General features: G+C 44.6%; 1 protein-coding gene across 7 annotated transcripts in view; it reads right to left on the minus strand.

Annotated features, from left to right (window-relative positions):
- The window catches only part of RAPGEF1 (Rap guanine nucleotide exchange factor 1), a 92,361-nt gene extending 74,052 nt beyond the window's left edge, over positions 1 to 18,309 (minus strand). For 3 of the 7 annotated variants that reach the window (XM_056351074.1, XM_056351070.1, XM_056351073.1), the window contains exon 1: positions 17,736 to 18,010. In XM_056351074.1, the coding sequence (XP_056207049.1) occupies positions 17,736 to 17,760 (25 nt within the window). In that variant the 5' untranslated portion in view covers positions 17,761 to 18,010. Of the gene's footprint in view, positions 1 to 15,951; positions 16,192 to 17,735 lie in introns of all 7 variants that reach the window. The other 4 variants (XM_056351071.1, XM_056351072.1, XM_056351076.1 and 1 more) reach the window with 4 other exon arrangements.
- Positions 18,310 to 18,691: the final 382 nt, after the last annotated feature.

Here is an 18,691-nt window from a genome sequence, read left to right on the forward strand (position 1 = left end):
ATTTGTGTATTAAATCCTACGAGCCCAAGTCAATGGTTATGACTTATTCCACCACATATTAGACTAATGTGGATCAGAAATAAATTCCTGTCCTAAAGACGTGGTCAAGCCATGTGCTTATCTGACAACACAACTCCCTGACTCTCTGGATGATCACAAGTCTCCGATTGATCATGAAATAAAATAATTGCTTCCCTGCTGGATGTACTGATTACTGTTATTTGTGGCTATGGGAGAACTCAGTGCAACTCTAAGTAATAAATGTATTATTAAAGTTTCCCACTGCCCATTTGTTAATGAAAAACTGCCATCACCCTAACTTCAGCTTTTTCAAAAAAGCCAGGCTTCTTTCAAATTTGGCTTTAATCTACACAGAAAGCATAGATTTGGAGCAGTTTTCTGAGGCCTGTCTGGCAGGCTGCAGTTCTGCTGGTTCTAAATATATAGCAGCTTTCTGAGCTTGAATCTACACAAGGGGAGCTGGGCTGAAGATGGAAGCGTTTCCCCAAGCTGCCAGTAGACTAGCAACACATCTAAAAACCCTCATCAAATTAAGTGTTTAATTACAACTCAGACTTTAAGACTCTGGAAATTAGGATAATCTTCTGGGAAATTTATTAGTCTCCCACAAAAGAAATTGCAACATACAAGCCGAAAAAGCACAGGACTTGGGAGACTGTTAGTCCATCAAATCACACCTTGTACTAGATTCCTCATCCTAATTCCCAGAGAACAGGAGGCGAGATCCACAACTTCGTTTCAGATCCTTGAGCCTCTGTGAAAGATTAGGATCAACACAACCAGGAGGCTAAAGCATGAGCAGTACTCTCATGTAAGAAGCTGAGAAATGTTGGTTGAGAAGAGTTGATGGAAAGCTACCAGTGCATGGACCTTCTCACACTTCACTTGATGAACGTACCAGAGGCAGGGCCACAGAGGGCACTGCCTGGAGAAGGTCTCAACATAGCCATTTGCACAGTTACCTAAATTTTGCCAGCAAATCATGGCTACAGCCTTGCCGGCCTGCTCTGTTCCTCTAGGTGGCATGCTCTGTGCACACAACATTACCTGCACCCTCTCACAAATGGAGAGGCACCACCACTATGCAAGACTATGTCTTCCGCTCCCACTACCTCCTGAAATCTCAAACACGAACTAACAACCCGCTCACTGGCTATACAGCCCCGGTGGTAAACTGAAAAGCCCACAGAAGCTTATGGAAAAGCAGACATCATAAGATCAAACCAACAAGTTAAATCATACCAGTAAATGAAACAAGGGCAGGAGCTGTACTCTGTATTCTCACGGCACTTTCCATCACCCCTCATCATGAAGTCAAAAGTACAGCATAAATGCTTGCATAAAGCTCTAAAAATGTAAAGCTCTAGATAAAGACTAAGTATGACACATTTTCCTTTTTGATTCATGAAATTACAGCATCAAGGGAAACTGAATCTTGTTCTCAAAATAAGCTGGAACGTCCCACGTTCCCCATCGCTACCACCCTCATGAGCCACGGCCTGAGGACCACATTCAGCAGCAAACCAAGCTCTACTGCTTGGGCAAGATGTGTATGTTTGTTCCTTTGCTGTGACATACGTACCACTATTTGCTGGCACATCCTTACACATCTCCAGGACAACCCTGCTGAATCAGAACCTTGTGACACAGGCTCTTAGACAGAACGCACTACAAGCAACATGAGTGCACGCATGAAAAAAATGGTAAACTAAGAGAAACAAAGGGCAGCGAGAGGTGATAAAGAAGAAATCATATCCTGGTATCAAAGACAACAAGAAACAACACCAAATACAGAGTTCAAACGTAGAAGGAAAAGAGGTAACTGAACCTGGGTTGGAAGTATCTCAGAAGCTGAGCTAGGAAACTATCACAGTGGGTTCACTTGTGTCATACGTCAGCTATAGGTGAGGGGGTTTTCCCCTTCAGCAGCTTATCTCTGCATACTCAGCTTCCAGCCAGGTTCATATTCGGAGCACAGCACTTCTTGCATACTCCTTTTTTTTTTTTTTTGTGAGCCAAAGGTCAGCAGATCTGCTAGAGCCACCTGTACTCAGGAAGAGTCCACCGGAGCCCAGCACCTCCTCCACTGCCTGCAGCTGGCACTGATCAGAGGGTTTTGGAGCAAAATAATAATTTCTTTTTCCAGAAATTGTTAACTACAGAAATTCACTGAAATGTCATTAATTCAAAGCAAATTTTTTGGTGGAAAGCTATGGAAATATATTTATCAGTCTTGACAAAAGTCAGCTCTGTGATTAAAAACAGACTGTAACAAAAAGTCCCAATGCGCTGATTAGGGACCTCAGGACCGGGAGCTGACGGCATTTCAAGTGTGTGCTCTGTCTAATACGGGCCTTGGTAGAAACCCAGTCTAAGCAACACTGGTGGCACAATGCTAGGAAATGCTAAAAGCCGCAGAGCCAGCTGAGATGCCTACTTACAGAGCCAGAACCTGCTACATCAACTCAACATGGTATAAATCAAATAAATTTGTACCCTGGAGCAAGAGTTTGGGGAGTGTCCAGACAAGCCTTTACAAATATTAACTAGCCTGAAGTTAAAATACCTCTCTGTAAACTATCCTACAGATTTTGATACCTTAAGAACCAGAAAGTTTTTCCAATGTAAAATTCTAAGCAACTGAAAATATGAAAGCAGTTCTTGATACAGCTTAGCCACACTTTGGTGCCAATCATTTAAGCTTGCGCTGCTTTCTACTGATATTAAGGCTTTCACAAGATTTTTCATATGGCTTACTCATAATGAACAGCTGCTCTGGCAACTGCTGGAGTCAGCATGTACTTCCTGCCTTGAAAAAAGTCATCAATATATCTCAGTACAGAAAATCATACTCTCTTTAAAACAATTCATGATAGGGTTTAGATATCAACTGGCCACATGCCACCGACACTCCCTTAAACAATGGTTACACCCTCTATACAGCTAAAAATGAAATAGCTGAAAGGGAAGACGTTTTGTACAAGTTCCCAGGGTAAAACACATCTAAGAAGCACTGGTCTGGGGCTGACATTGTTCTACTAAAAGAATAAATATCTGAGTCCAAACTGTATTTCCTTCACCACCTTCCCAGCCTCGCACAAGAAGAAAATCCATCCGAGCCTTCCTTTTACACTTCTGGTGCGCTCTAACAGAGCAAAATCCCAGCCTTTTCTAAAACTGTTAAATAAATTAGAAGTGCTGCGGATTATGATTTACCCTTTTGTTAACATCGCTCGTAGCACCAGTGAGACTGCCAGCTGAGAAGAGGTCTGAAACTCTTTCCATGTTGACTTTACGCTGAATTCAAATGTTGAGTGATCTGCCTGTACAGCGAGTCCTCAACCACAGAGAACCCCTCGTGTAGCAATGCCACTTACAATGCCACCACAGTGGGACAGGCTGTCAGGACAAACACCATTGTATTAATTGCATCTGTTGATTAACCAGCCCAAGAACAGCCTTGTTTCAATCATAGGCTTTATAAGACAGTACTGAAATGTTACTGTAAGTGTTGAGATGGATGAGTCAACAGATAAAATACAAAAGCATTTGTAAGGAGTCTCTCACTGGAGTAATTTGATAAGCTGCACTGCTACACAAAATGATGGTCTTTATTGACATAGCTTGCTCATACAGTCCTTAACTTGGTTTTATGTTTCAGTCTTGTTTTTTGCAAGCTTTCCAGGCAGAGCTAGGCAAACACACATGTACTGTTACCTTTGCAAAGGTGAAAGACGGGTAAAGACAAGTAAACCAAGCTGAAAATAATTGAAAAAGTCGTATTAGATGCTAATCCTCACTTCGGGAGTTTACAATGGCTCTTCTCTGTATTTTGGAAGCTTTCCTTGACCTTGCGGAGTGAAACCCCTTTCAAACCACCAGGTAAATATAACACTGGGGGCTTGGGGGCCAGACCAATGCAGGAAGCACTGGCCACACACCTCCAGCAAGCCTCTCCTCCCATTCTTACTCAGCTGAAATGATCGCTGCAATGCCATGTAAGGTCAGCAGATTTAGGTTACTGGAAGAATGACATTTTAAACCTGCTGTCTCTCTCATCCAAAACCATCTGCAATTCATCTTTTCAGGCTGAGATTATTCACTCTGGGGGAATTATCCACTAATCAGTTTTAATCTCCAAACTAGGTCCTCACAGTTGCAGCTAGTCAACAGCTCAGTCTGGTGGAGATCTGGTTCCCTCTGCTCCTGCCGGAGGCCACGGTAATACAGAACAGTCTCCCACGGGCTTTAAAATACATTTGATGGCAACTCCATGACAACAGGCAGGTCTACGCTAAGGAAACTGGCACCAATTTAGCAGCCAACTCTGCCAGCGAAGGAACAGAGGCACTAAGCAAGGCTTCAAGTTATAAATCGCCTTCACTGGGCTGGGCCTTAGTTCTTTACTTCTTCCTGCAGAGGGAACTGCTCCATGTGGTTTTGCCCCACCATGATTTTCTGGGGTAGGATAAAAACTAATCAAAACCAGAATGCACAACAGGAAAAGGAGATAAGGACTCCAGTATTCCCCCCAAAATACATGTGCACAGAAAGAGGTCAGCACTGACTTTTGGCTCTTAAGCACACTTGCTCACTAGCCTGGCTGACATTCTGTTCAATATTTGTCACAGTCAAGCGTGAAACTCAAGAGAAGCGTGTGGTTAAGTGAGTCAGTACCCTGGGTTCTGCAAGTCCTTCTCCCCTGCTTATTATAGCTGATCCTTTTGCTACAGCCCTGCCCGGTTCCAGCAAAGCATTTCATAACGACTGCTCATCTGCTATAAAAACAGTTCATTCACTCGCCCATACTACGTACCAGCATGAAATTCATTTATATCTCCATCTCTCAGAGCAGACAGCTCTGTCCTGCAGGGGCTTCAGAGTAAGGTGTGCCCTTCACTTGCAAATATGATGCAAATAAAACCCAAAATCCAGACAGAGAATGCCTCCTGCATTCACCCAGAAGCCAAGGCAATTACTGCAAAACTTGCAGTTTGCATCAGTAAACACAGCAACATAATAATTTTCGTTTACCTAATTTTCAATTTTGAGGGCCTATGCAAAACCAAAAACCAAACCAAACCAAACTCACCTGGATTTCTCCTGACAAGCACATTGTTGAACTGGTCAAAAATCCTATTTTACCCCCTGCAAAAGAGAAATTCTGGAGATTCTTCTGTTGGTATGATTCAGGATAAAGGGCTGTCTACAGCTGTACAAGTAAGAATGTTTTGGGAAAGAGAGATGTTTTTAATTCCCTCCAGTCCATTTAATAAAATCTAAACATCATAGCTTAAAATAATCCTGACTGACAAAGCAGGCCTTCCTATCCAATACAGTATAACAATGTACTGTATCAAAACTATTCTCTACCCTCTCCTTGGGTAGAGGATAGAGGTAGCAGAGATGGAGAAAAAGAAACCATTTACACAGAAGAGCAGAAACCTCTCTACCCAGACCCATTTGTTTTACTCTGCAAGTATTGACAGATGAGTAATGAAAACTCTGCTGCAGACACAGGCTCCTCTTCAAGGCAGCATCAGTTAATAAACCACAACCACAGCTGCAAAAATATTAAGGAATTTAACTAAATGACTCCTTCAAGGGCACAGGATTGCAGGAGGAGCCAGTTTTTGTGCTTTGTTATCATCCCAAAGGTTAAGATCATAGTGTGCAGCACCAACACAAACCAGTGTTACTTTTCTGGATGTAAGAGCTTTGAATAACAATTTCGTTAAATGTATCCTACTGAGTACTAGTATTTTTAGCATGCTTTTTTTCTCCATTATAATATTTGAAACTTAGTACACCATGTTGCCAAAGCTTTTAGATGTGAAGTACCTCATCTGAGAAGTATTAAATGATAAAAATGAACGAAAATAATAGCAATACCAAAACCCACAGCCTGTTAACTCTCCCCACAGGACAAGCCACAGCACTGGTGACATTGCCAAGAATGGTGTTTTGCACGAGTTACCGACTTTGGATGCCAGACGCAGATCAGGACCTTGATCAACAGCCATGTTAACAGCACATGCACCCTGGGAATGATTTCAGAACCAGTTATGCTTTCACTTGATGGGGGAATATTTTTTTGGATATTGCCAGTGGAGCTCCAACGGACTGGATGACCAACAGCTGTAACCTTAGATGCTATTATTTATACCAGCCCCAAATACTTACAACTTCAGAAGTTTCAAAACAGTGATGTAAGCGATCAACAACCTTTCAACACCATTTTTGTTGTTACTAACAGTCTTACACACCTTGTTGCCAGAGACTTTCAGGATTTATAGACAAACTCATTTGCCCAGCTGCCACAAACAATCCCTCAGATGTTTCCTTTGTTTTGCCTTCTCTGTCAGGTTAACTTCAGCCAGAACAAAAAATGTAAAATACAAATTCAGGTGGTAAACCTGAAAACAGATAACTACAGTCAACTGCCAGGTAAGCATTTTTTCCTTACGCATATAGTAAAAACCCACAACAACTCCAGCAACCCCAGGCAACGACGCTGGTTGTGCCAATGTCTGGTCTGAACGATGGTTTTGATCCCTTGAACCTTGGCGCTCCCCAGGCTGCCAGCCAAATGGAAGCTCAGAGCTCTCCTGTGTATCACTTGCGGTATACCTGATGTCTCCAGGGAGCCCTAAAAGTATTACAGTGAAATGTACACCTCAGATTTGAGGTCTAATGAACAAGGCTGTAATTCAGGGTAAAACCTAAGAGTAAGAACTGCCAATGCATATTTAAAGAATTTATACAAGTGCTTTCACCCAAGACAGACAGAAGCAAAACCATCTTTGTTTAAAGACTACCTAGAAATATACAGTCAGTCACGAGAAGCAAATTCTCTCTTTGCATGCTTTTTAAGGGTTTATTTGCTCTGCTGTTTTTACCAGGATACTTTGGCTTTTAAGAGCAACCCACCCCTCACTGCCCTCGATTGGCTCCTCTGAGCTGTCCCCAGAAGACACACATACTTGCTTTTTTCCAAAGGATTTTGCTCCTCAGCATTCCCTGTTCCAGGCCAACCAGTTCACAATTCAAGTAGTCTTTGTTCTAGCAGCAAAGGAAAAGCTTTTTTTATCAGTGTTTTTACCTTTCAGCCTGACGCCAAGTCATCAGCTGATGGAACGCAATACCTCATGTCTCCCTGGGCTGTGCAGCACAAGGGAAAGCAAAGAAATTCAACTTTAAAAGGTCTAGCGTCTGTTTCTTCTTTGGGAACTAACAGCAAATTAGATAAAAAATTCTGCCAGCTCACAGACCTGCCACTAGCAACGGGGTTAATATTAAGTGAGCTCTTGCAGGCATCCCCTTTGTGGTACATAAGGTTCTTTCACTAGTTCTCAGCAGTGACTTGGACATGAGATGGGATTTTGTTGGAGGCAAGGAGCCTTCTAACCCTGGTTTTGTCGCTGGAGAGTCAGGCGGTCTGAGGGGTGAACACCACCGCCAAACAGCACATTTGCTTTAGTGCTGCAAGGAACAGCCATGCCAAAGCAAGGATGGCAGTGAAAAAAAGGTCTTCCGCAGCTCTGCCTCAAGCACAGATGCAGCAAGCCGTTTGCTAAATCAATGCATTCAGCTTCACATAACAACAGTTCAAGCAATACCTAAAATCTCTTCGAACAGCTTTCCAACAGGACAAAAACCTGCCTGAGGCTGGGACCCATCTCCCCCAAACGTAGCTGGGTGAACGTTAGGTGTTAGGGTCTACGCTAGTCAGTCACCACAGGCTTTTCCTATTGTCTCTGCTGAAAGACGGGCATTTCCAAACCAATATAACCAGTATTAAATCCTTTTGACAACTGCTGGAATCCATGAGGGACTAGAAATTATTAGAACAAAAATTATATGTAAATAAAGAATATATTACATTTTCTATATGCAAAATTGTATCTATTTCAGTATAGGTGCAATTTTGACCCAGCTTCACAAAACTGACTAATTCTGGGCAAGGATATTCTCAAATCACCATAAATCTCTCTTTTATGAATTTATCTTACCTTGGTAGATTGAGAGGCAAAAGCTTAAATGACACCATCAGTTTTTAACTAACACAAGTGGGCTGGTGAAGAAATGAAGTTTCTAGGCAATAAAGGATTTATATCTGTTCATTCTTAGATCCTGCCCATACGTGAAGGCTGTTGCATCAATTAATCCAGTTGAGGTTAAACTAGTGTAGCTCACTGCACTTTTTTCTCATATTTTTTCAAAATACAGTCAGATTTATCTCACGTCTGTGAATTTTACAGTGCAGGATAAACTAATGAGACAAGTTTAGACAAAATGCCTATGCAACTGAATAAGCACAAGATCGTAACCTTAGTTAAATCATCAAACAGCAAACATTACCCAGGTCTTATTTCAAAAGTCATCTTCTATGAGCAGTAAAACTAGTGAAACACTATCTAATCCGCTTCCAACAGAAGAAAACTAGCTTCCTCACGTCTCCCTTGGCACCCCCTCTGTAGAAGCAGCACCATGTGTGTTAGCAATTCTGAAATGACACACGTACTAGTTGACACTGGATTGCCAAACAAAGTATGGGACAGCTCCATCTTCCCTTTTGCCGTAACGCAGGCGCTATTTTGGTGCCTCTGTTTTACTCAGTCTTCTCCAGAAAACATGCAGAAATTTAAACACATTTTAGCATTGATTCCTCTCCAAAGGTTGACTGAAATTGGCCAATAGGTCAAGAGTTCTAGCAGAGGATGGATGAGCCATCACTATTTCCTTATGAAAAGATGCTACAGATTAAGTAAGAGAGGTACTGACATAAGAATCAAGCTTAGTTCCGAGCAGGCACACCAAGTTATGCATCAGGACTCAGTGGGTCTTTAAAGGGATGCTGTACAGCTGAACATCACAAAAATGGCCATATTTGAGAGAGCCAGCTCACTGTAAACAATGTACTTTATCATTCCCTATATTAACTAAAACATGTTAACAGGGTGGTTCTACAGCTTTCACAAATGTTTCTCCTGTAAACTACAACAGACCAGGCTGACAGAGCAGGAGACAGAAGTGCCACCACTTCCAGTGACAAAAAGCGAACAGCTATTCACAGAGCAAACAGAAAAACTAAGCTGAAAACAAGAGAAATTTGCCACCTCAGTTTCTGTCAGGTACATTCTCCCAGATATTGCTCATACAGAGAAAAGATTTTTTTTTAAAAAAAGTCATGTGACTTTCAGATGCATAATGGTTTTGGGTACTGCAAATTTCTCCCATATAGTAGCTCTGGCGAAGCAATTCCAAGCAGTAAAAGAGTAAACTCAACCCCTGCACCACTCTTACCATGCTCCATCAAAAATCTGGCACCAGACTTAACATATGATTTCACGTGACCTTTGCAAGGATACTTATACAGACAAACCACCTCCTGCGCGAGCCAATACACTAAATTTTCCGTAAGTCTCTGTAAATTCATAGATGAGCTCTACTAAACCTATTGATAGACCTCCCTAGCTCCTTAAACCTATTATTCTTGGATATAACTCAGTTTAAAGCTTCTTCTAATTAGAAAAGCAGAAAACAGACACTTAAAAAAATTACTATGGAAAAAATATATCCAAACAGGGATATTTAATTTCTTCGTATATCAAAGTTGCAGCATATATCACTCCCAACAATGAAATGCAAGACTTAACTGTTAAGCAAAACGTGGATGGGAACCATCCGCACTTTATCTCCCAACACTCAAATTGACAAACTTAAGGTAATACAGCTAGAGCACAAAATGAAAGGATAATCTATCACCCAAGGAAAATCGTGTTTTAAAGAGTATTGCCCTGCTAACTGAAGCCCACTGTCAGACAGATTCACTGAGCACTGCTATCTAGAATTGATTGGAATGTACTATACAACCAGAACTAAAATATTGATTTCCCTGGGTGCCCTTCATTACATGATGTTTGGTTCGTAAAGGAAACTTTCTAAATATGGAACTAATTCCTGAAGCTACTTCACCAGCTCTTGGGCAGTATGGATAGGCCAGATTGGTAGACTGGGAAGCACAATAAAAACATCAAAAGGCAGGGGATAGAACAAGTCATGCTGTACGTTGTGAACACACTCCTTTTGCTCCCATTTTAATTATTAAAGACTACCCGCAAACTACAGTTTAACAGATGCAGAACTACATAGTCAGTCTCTTGGTAAAATCTGATGAAGGTTTAATCAACCAACCAAGCTGCTGCACCCACTTAGTCCAGCTTTACCAGCTATGGGTAACTTTGATTTTAACCTCTACTGATTTTTTTTCCTTTCTTTCCAGAAGTCTAAAAAGAAAATTCTCATCTATTTTCTTTCAAAACCCAAGATTTTTGTACATGTGAGGGATGAAATTAAAGATCTTGTTTAGAATATAAATGGGACTGCTTCAGTGAATATGTTAAGTTCGCAACAAAGGGCATCCCCACAGGAAGCCTTCAGAGAGAAAGAATGAGAGCATGCGAGTGCCAGCAAGCGTTAACCTTCCTCCCTCAGCAGAATGAATTAATATTTCTTTAGAGGCACTCATGGCCACACCAAGATGTTAACTTGAATCACGAAATGCACAGTATTTTCATGATAGCAGAAAAGCTCTACACAAAGCAGCAGAGATCATCACCCAGGTAAAGTAATATAATGCAAATCATGCATTTGCTTAATTCAAAGAGCCTCAGCCCCATAATTAAGAAATCTCCGGGTGCCATCCATGCTCAGTCGACCCTCTCAGTGGCGTAAAAGGGGAACCAAAAGAAAGAAACATGAAACCAAAGTGCTAGCCAACGCTTAGAAAATCCACATAGCTCTCGGCAATTCTCAAGTCTTTTAGATTACTCTCCTAAATATGGTAAAATAGAAAGCAAGTGTAGGAGAACCGATTCTCCCAAATACTGTCAATATCTTATCACCCTCAACACTAAGTGAACGCTCTGATACAGACCATCTTATTCTTAAACTTGTTTCTATTCACTTCTTCCTTGCTTTCAACATGAAAACATTATCTTACAAACTCCACAGAACGTGAGCTATGGTAGCAACTAAAACAGCAAACGGATTTCACATCAAAAGACTGTTTCAAAGCTGAAGAGCTTTAACTGAAATATGAAATGCAAATAAACACAGTATATATAAAAATAAAAAAAAATGCAAAATAAAAATAATCTCATCCATCGACTTTCTCAGGTTACTTCACAGAATACGTGGGGACATCATTTCTCCTTCACATAGATAAAATTGTTTGCTCTATCAGTATCAACATCACGCACCACAAGAAGAGATCGGAGATGTATTTTTAAGGAGGGATGCTACAGGTCAGGTAATACAGCTGCAAATTTGTCAGGCTGCAGTAACGTGAATAGCAGAATTGCAGAACATTCTTTTGGCAGCACGTCCCAACCTGCAGGATTCCTGCAGCTTTTCCGGATGGCTGAAATTCATCTTATTTCTCTTTGCCTTGGAACAGACTTCCGTGAAAGCTGCCGGGAGCCTCCCCCTTGCCTACTTTCCCTTTTTGTCATCAGTCTGCCCTTTTCCTATCTGCTCTACTTGCACGCTACTTAGCCCACCATTGCCTCCTCTTCTAACATCTGTGGGTTGGGCATCCTCTCACTTCTTTTCTGGTCTTCCCAACCATTCCATCAGCTTCTCCAATTGTGTCCCTTTTTCCTTCTCTGGCCACCTTTTCATACACCTCACAGTTCTGGGGCTGCAAATTCAAACTTGCAAAGGTGAATAAATCTAGTTTTCCTCCTCTAATCTCTACTAAAGCACTGAAAATGACACACTCCATTACTATCCCCTCATCCCATTATGTTCTACAGCATTTCTCAGCTGAACACCATGAAAGCCAAGCTTTGGTTATTTAGACAAAATTGACAAGTAACAAAGCCAATATTCTTGCAACAGCTAGGTGATTTTAATACTCCTTCCATGTCGCTTCCGTGACAATGGCTGAATCCTAGTGTTAATAAAGAAAAAAAGACAGATGTAACACCAAAGAATTTCCCAAATATTCAGACACTTACAGCACAATAAGTTTTAATTAATTGAATCACATATTTGAGAGGCTGAAGGATCCCTCTCCACGCGCAGGTTCTTGTCCAGATAAGGTAAAGTCGCCACAGGAAGAATAAAGGCTGGAAGGATTCATTTCAGTGCTAAGCAACAGGACACAGAGGTCAACAGCTCTGCAAAGTGGCAGAAGACCCCAAAACTCCAGATCTCTAATTTCAGCAGAAAAATGTTGGGATGGAAAATGGAACAAGTTATATCTTCTGCACGTATCCAAACTATGCAAAATGACAGGTGTGGTGAGCAGGAGAGAGGAAGGCGGCTATTAAATCATCTTACTTGTAGGTCTGACATGTCATTTGTTGTTTCCAATATACTACATAGTTTCTGAAGCAAGCCTAGCACGAAGACAGGAGATGCTATCTATCGTCTTACCTTTGCTGGGGTACAAGGATCTTCCAAATTTGATGCTATGGCAACAAACAATCCCAGCTACCACCTCTCAGTAGCTCAGCTGAGAACTACCTAGACATCTCCTGTAACGCACATAATGACCGAGTGCTTGAATCAAATCTGATCAGCCATCAAATGCCTCTGCCAAGGAAAGGTGTAACATCTCTCTAGTTTCTTTAAAATGAATTCTAGAAAGTTAACACTTCATGTTGCTCCACCTGCAATTAAAATGCTGTAAGCTTCCGAATCAAATGCTCTCCTTTCAAAAGAATTCGTAAGGCAACAGCAAGGTTCATTTTGCCAATTCTGTCCACAGGCTTTCAACTTTGGAATAAATAAGGTGTTAATGTATTTTTTTTTTCCTAAAAGACCCACATTATTTGCATCAGCATCTATCTGCATCTACAGATAGAACTATTCAGATATCAGCTGAGGTGTCAACTACAATTCAAAACTTGCAAAATGATGAACAAAACCCTAAGGAAACATGAAAAAGTAGTTACAGGTTGATTCCCTTCCCTATAAACAAATACCCAGGTTTCTTCCACTCATGCAATATATTGCAACAAGCCATGCTAACAGCCTACAAGTCCCTTAAAAACAGGAAATATTCTCTGCAAGTGAGGCAACAGACCTAGATGAGGGACATTTGACTGACAGCGAACTTCCACTCATCTCTCTGCTTGCCAGGAGGTTAGCAAGAGCCAGTAAGAGTTACCACCACATAAAAATCACACCAATAGATATATTTAGTCATTGCGGTTCAAGGAAAACGACTGCTTGCACTGAAAATAAATTTAGCAATTGTTTCCAGTTTCTGCTTTTTCACTGACTAAGGCACAACCCAGCTGCTTCACATTCCAGTAGGCTTCAGCTGTCTTTTTTTCTCCCCTCTTTGTCCACTTCCTTCTTACAACTGCTATGACCATCTCAATCTTGCAGCAGTTATCCCACAGGCTACATTTCTGAACACTCCGGTCTTGAAGCTATGCAACGGAACACCTGTCAAGCCTACGATGACTTATAAAAAAATGCAAAATTCTGCTCTTCGTGCCACTTTGCAGGAAACACTAAATAATGCTCATCTTGTGCCTGTATTTTGCCTCTACACAAAACCAGACTGAATTGTTGATGCTTTTTAAACAAGTTACGATAGAACATACATGCAATGTCACTATCCCAGTAGCATGCAGCAATGAATGCAGTAAGTGCTAAAAGCCCAAGTAAAGAAGAATTGGAACTGAATTGCCTTTAGGGTTGTGAGGTGAGTCTTTAGAACAGAGTTTAATTGTCAGATCCCTGGACAAGACATTTCAGAGACAGTTTTTACTTTGTTTGAAAACCTCCAGTAGAGCAGCACTTATACTGGTCACCTGCAAAACTTCTAATTTGAAAGCCCTCACACTGAAGAGCACGGTACAGTGGTGAATACACATCTCAACCGAGAAAGAGTTCTCCCTAGTAACTCACCTAAGCATAACTTAAGACAAAGGGAAACTGCATAAAACTCTACAGGTGTAAAAAATATGCAGGATGATTTCCATAGAATGATCCAAGAGATGATGACAGTTCAAAATATATCCTCCCCAAAAATGAGATCCCCAGGAAACTTCACATTAATAGAAAAACATGTGTCTGATGCACAATTCAGAATCACGTAACTTGGCATGGAGGACACTGGACAAACATTAATTCCGATAAAATGGGAATAATCTGGCCTCCTGAATTGTTTCTTCTGTTTTGCCATTTTCCTTAAGGACAGAGTTCTCCTGGGATTACCTGTAGATGTTTATACCACCAATACTACAGGATGAGACTTCAGAGGTAAATTTGTTTATCAGGCAAATGTTTATGAGTAAAAAGTGAAGACAACAGCGTTTTCAGTCTGCATGGAATAAATATATTCAGTTGAGTCCTGAGCAGAATAGAGATAACTGACTGCACTCCAGGTAGCTAACACTTGAAACAGTTATCTCAAACAACCTTTAGCAGACAGCTATTTAAAAAGCAAGCTTACAAGGGATATGAAAACGCTGCAAGAAATTACAAGATTAAGATTGAAAACATCAAGTAGAATAAATCTTCAAAGTATGGCACCCGTATGTTCTTTGGTTTTAATAAAGGGCATTCTTGAACAGACCTGCTTCATGGAAGACCTTTTGTTTTAGACCTGATGGTGTCTAACTGCTCCCTTATTGTCCCTGAACGATGCAGAATAGTTCAATTCCCTGGAGCACCTAATCCATCAGGTAAATAAATACAGGAACTCACATATTGCCATGGTAACAGGAAACCCAGGCAGAACCCGCGACCTTCTCCACTCTTTCTTGACATCCTTATTTTGGATTTTAGATCAAAACTGTAAGACTAACTAGCATGAGAGCAAAAATTTTCTGAAAGTGAAGACAAAGAGTCACAGTTCTAGAGTAAAAAAACACCAACACTGGATGTCATTCCTTCTCTTCAAGTCTATGCCTGTCCTGCTTTGAAAAAGTATTTGGAAGTCTTCTGGCTGGAGCGAACAAAACAGGGGGTCTTATACTAGTGAAAACAAAATACACCGTCTTATTCTTTATTTACCAGATGGCTCCTCTTCACTCCAAAGCAGTGCTCTGAATTGCTCTACAGTGACCCTTCTGTTGATTAAACAACAGTACTGAGAGGCTCCGGAGGGAGCCTTGTCCGCTCTTCCTTGGTTGACAGTATGGTAGCTGTTATCTCTAATCATTTATTATTGTTTTTTATGAAGTGTCAACAAGGTGTTTCATTTAAGGACCCAGGGAGCAGATGTATGCAAGATCTCTAGGGATCTCACCCTATAAGGTAACACTTTTTTTTTCCCCAGCAGCCTGACTAGGCAGACCTAAGAGTTCAAACCAAAGCCCAAGCTCATTCCAAGGTCTGTCAGGATGGCTTGTCATCAGGCAATACCCTATTTTATTTACAGCATAATGGGGTTTGCATGTATTTCCGTTCCCATTAGAACAAAACAAATTCAAATGTACACAAATACGCAGACCTTAGACCTCACCGCATTTGTCATGACTCTGCACCCTTTGTTCTGCTACCGTATATATTTTGACAAATACTATCCCAGAATTATTGCGGTATTACAGACTATGTTTATTTGGTGATGCTGTTAACCACACTGTGTCAATCAGAAGTTCAAATACTCAGAAACAAGTGATCAAGACTGTACTGCACTGGAACAGCTGGCTTCTAGCCCTCCTTCCCTCCCTGCCCCCGTCTCTTCTCCTCCAGTTTACATTTGGACTAGATTTTATTTTTTTTAAACACCCTTCCTAAAGAAACGAAGGTAAAAGCAGTTGAAAGAGGACAGTCTCCCAGATTTACAGTTTCTGTCATTCAGCAAATCATCACTACGATACACGCCCACTAGAAAGAATGCCTCTGCATCAAGGCTTCACCCATTGCATCTTCAAAACTGTACAGTTATACAGCACTGACCTGGGGACGTATCCTGCATGATGTCTTGAGTTCTTCAATGGGAGTTCAGTGTGTTGCAAGGCCGGGTCTCTAGGTTGCGCAGCGTATGCTTTTTGTATGGTATTTTTGGCCTTTCTGTTCTATTGTTTATGGAACCGCGCTGCGTTTGTGTGTGTCTACAGAGTCATCTTCCCGCGTTTGAACTCTTCACGCTGCTTCGCTGGTGTGGAGTTATATTTACTATTCTCACAGGGTTATTTACTGCACGCGAATAAACAAAATGTGATCACTTATTTATACATCTGTAATTACTGTCTACAGCACTATCAGCATTTACTAAAATCCCAAGCCAAATTCACCTCTAGCATAAACAAGTGGCAATTATTTTAGAGTTGGCCCCACATCTGTATATGCTGCTTGCACCTTCCTTACTCAGTTACCCGCTTCCCGGACAAACAGTTGCAGCGATACACCAGTAAGCATTGAAAAGACATAGCCAGAATCTCAAAGCAAAGCGTTATGTTGCGATACTGTGTAAGGGATCGTGCACCAGATTAACCTATGATATTTCTGGAATAACATTTGTCCCATGATGCGATGCACACTTGTTAGACAGTAACTCAGCGCTAAGAGCTGGAAACATGCCTACATACTGCACTGAAAGCCGGCTGCCAGGCAGCCAGTCTGCTTCTCCCTGGAGGCTGCTCCAGAACCCATGTCACGGGAGAACAGATCTGTATACAGCGCAGCACAGAAGCCAGAACAAACCGGGATGGAATGATCAAACCCAGAAAGCACTGCTGCCAACTTGACTCCTTTGAAACAGGAATCTTTCCTCAATCGGTGGCCACTGTCCTGGAAAGCCTGAATGCATCCCGACTCAGAGTGCTACCCTGTGCTCCCCAGTAGGGAACTGCCTAGCTTCTTACAACGAAAACCACAAAAACAGCGTTGATTTTTCCCTGCTAATGAAAGGCAACATAATTAAACTAACTTCACTGCTTGATTTGCAAAGCACTAACTGAATCTTAAACGTCCTACTCCCGCTACACGGCAAAACAGGGGCAATTCAAGCATCTAAAGTGACAACTGAGAACCAGACACGACTCCAGAAGCACAGAGAGACAATATGATCTGTGCTCGAGCGATTCCTGGTGAAAGCAGCTCCCCCGGCTCTGGCTCCAGGCGAGCACCCCAGGCAGAGGGGAGAGCTTGGCAGGAGCAGGGAAAACCGAGCACGTTCCCTCTGACATTTGCCCGCGGCCTCATCTGTCCCGGTCCTGCCCAAACGCCAGAAGAGGAAAGTTGGAGAAGTTGTAATTCATCGATGCGTGTAGGCCCCAAAGCGTTGCAGCGCCCCGGCTTTGCTGATGCTTCGCTACAGGGGAAGAACGGCTGGGGTGCGGGCAAATAGATTAAAAATAAAAATAAAATAAAAAAAAAGGGAGGGGAGGGGAGCCGCTGGAGCAGGAGGAAAAAGCGGAGGAAGAGACAAAAAGCCCGAGCCAGCCGGCGGCCGGGCAGCGCAGGAGCGGCCGCCGGCAGCGCGGAGCCCCGGGCACAGCATCCCCCCGCCGCGCCTTCGGCCGCGCCGCCTGACAGGAGCCCCGCGCCGGCCCGGGCCGCCTCCCGCCCGCCGCGGGGGCCCTGCCCGCCGCCCCCGGCCCCGCCGGGCCACGCCAGGCCCCGGCCGGCAGCTCCGGCACAGCCCCGGCGGGCCGCGGTGGCGGCGGGGCGGCGCTGAGAGGCGGGCGGCGAGCGCGGCCGCCCCGCCGGGCTCCCCCCGGCCTCCCGGCCCCGCTCACCTGCTTTCTCGATCTTGCCGGACATGTCGGAGCCGGGCTGAGGCGCTCGGGGCCCGGCCGCACAGGTAGGCGGCTGCGAGCGGCCGCGGCGCGGAGCTGCCAGCCGCCGCCGCCTGCTGCCGGGCCGGCCGGCCGCGATCCGCGAGAGGCGCTGCGGCGGCGGCCTGTGGGGCTCGGCGGCGGCGGCGGCGGCGCCGGCAGCGCCCGCCCCCCTGCCCGCTCCGTGCGCTGCGCTGCGCTCCGCCGCGCCGGGCCGCGAGGGGAAGAGGCGGCCCGGGGCTCCCGCCGCACACGCACACGCGCCGCCCCGGGCCGCAGCGCCGCCTGCCGGCCGCGCCGGGCACCCGCCGCCACAGCCCGCCGGGCGGGGCCGGCAGCGGGCGGGCAGGGCGGCGGGCGGCGCCCCGGGCGACGGGCAGGGACCCCCGGGGCGCCGGCAGGGGCCGCCGGTTTCCTGAGGGAAACCCTCGGCCTGGCCCCCGGAGCGGGGCCCGGGAAGCCGCGCGGCCCCGAGCGGCGGTGGCGGGGACGCTCGGCACCGGCTGCGGGCCCAGCCCCTGGGCCCGGGGCCTGCAGCGAGGGGCTGGGGGCGGCCCTAGGGGCGGCCCGGGGGCAGCCCTGGGCCCTGGGGGCTCTGCCTCCCCGGTGCCCGCCTCCGTCCGCGGCTTCGCGGGGGGGCCGGGAGCGCCGGTGGGCCGCTCCGGCCCGGCCTGTCCCTCCCGGGGGTCCGCAGCAAAACTACAGGAGACCGGGGCGGGGGGAGCTGGCAGAGACCCCGACACAGTTTTTCAGTGGGACAGGACGGGGGTGCTGCCGCCACAGAGCGCCCACAGCACCCACGGGTGCCCCAGGGGAAGCCCCCGCGGCCCCCCGCCCCCCATCCTCAGCTCGGGGGCCACGGGCAGCCCCCCGGGGCAGTGGTCTCCCTCCCGCTGGAAGTGACCGCAGAGCTGGTG

The sequence above is a fragment of the Falco biarmicus genome, chromosome 9 (genome assembly GCF_023638135.1).
Source record: "Falco biarmicus isolate bFalBia1 chromosome 9, bFalBia1.pri, whole genome shotgun sequence".
Lineage (NCBI taxonomy): Eukaryota > Metazoa > Chordata > Aves > Falconiformes > Falconidae > Falco > Falco biarmicus.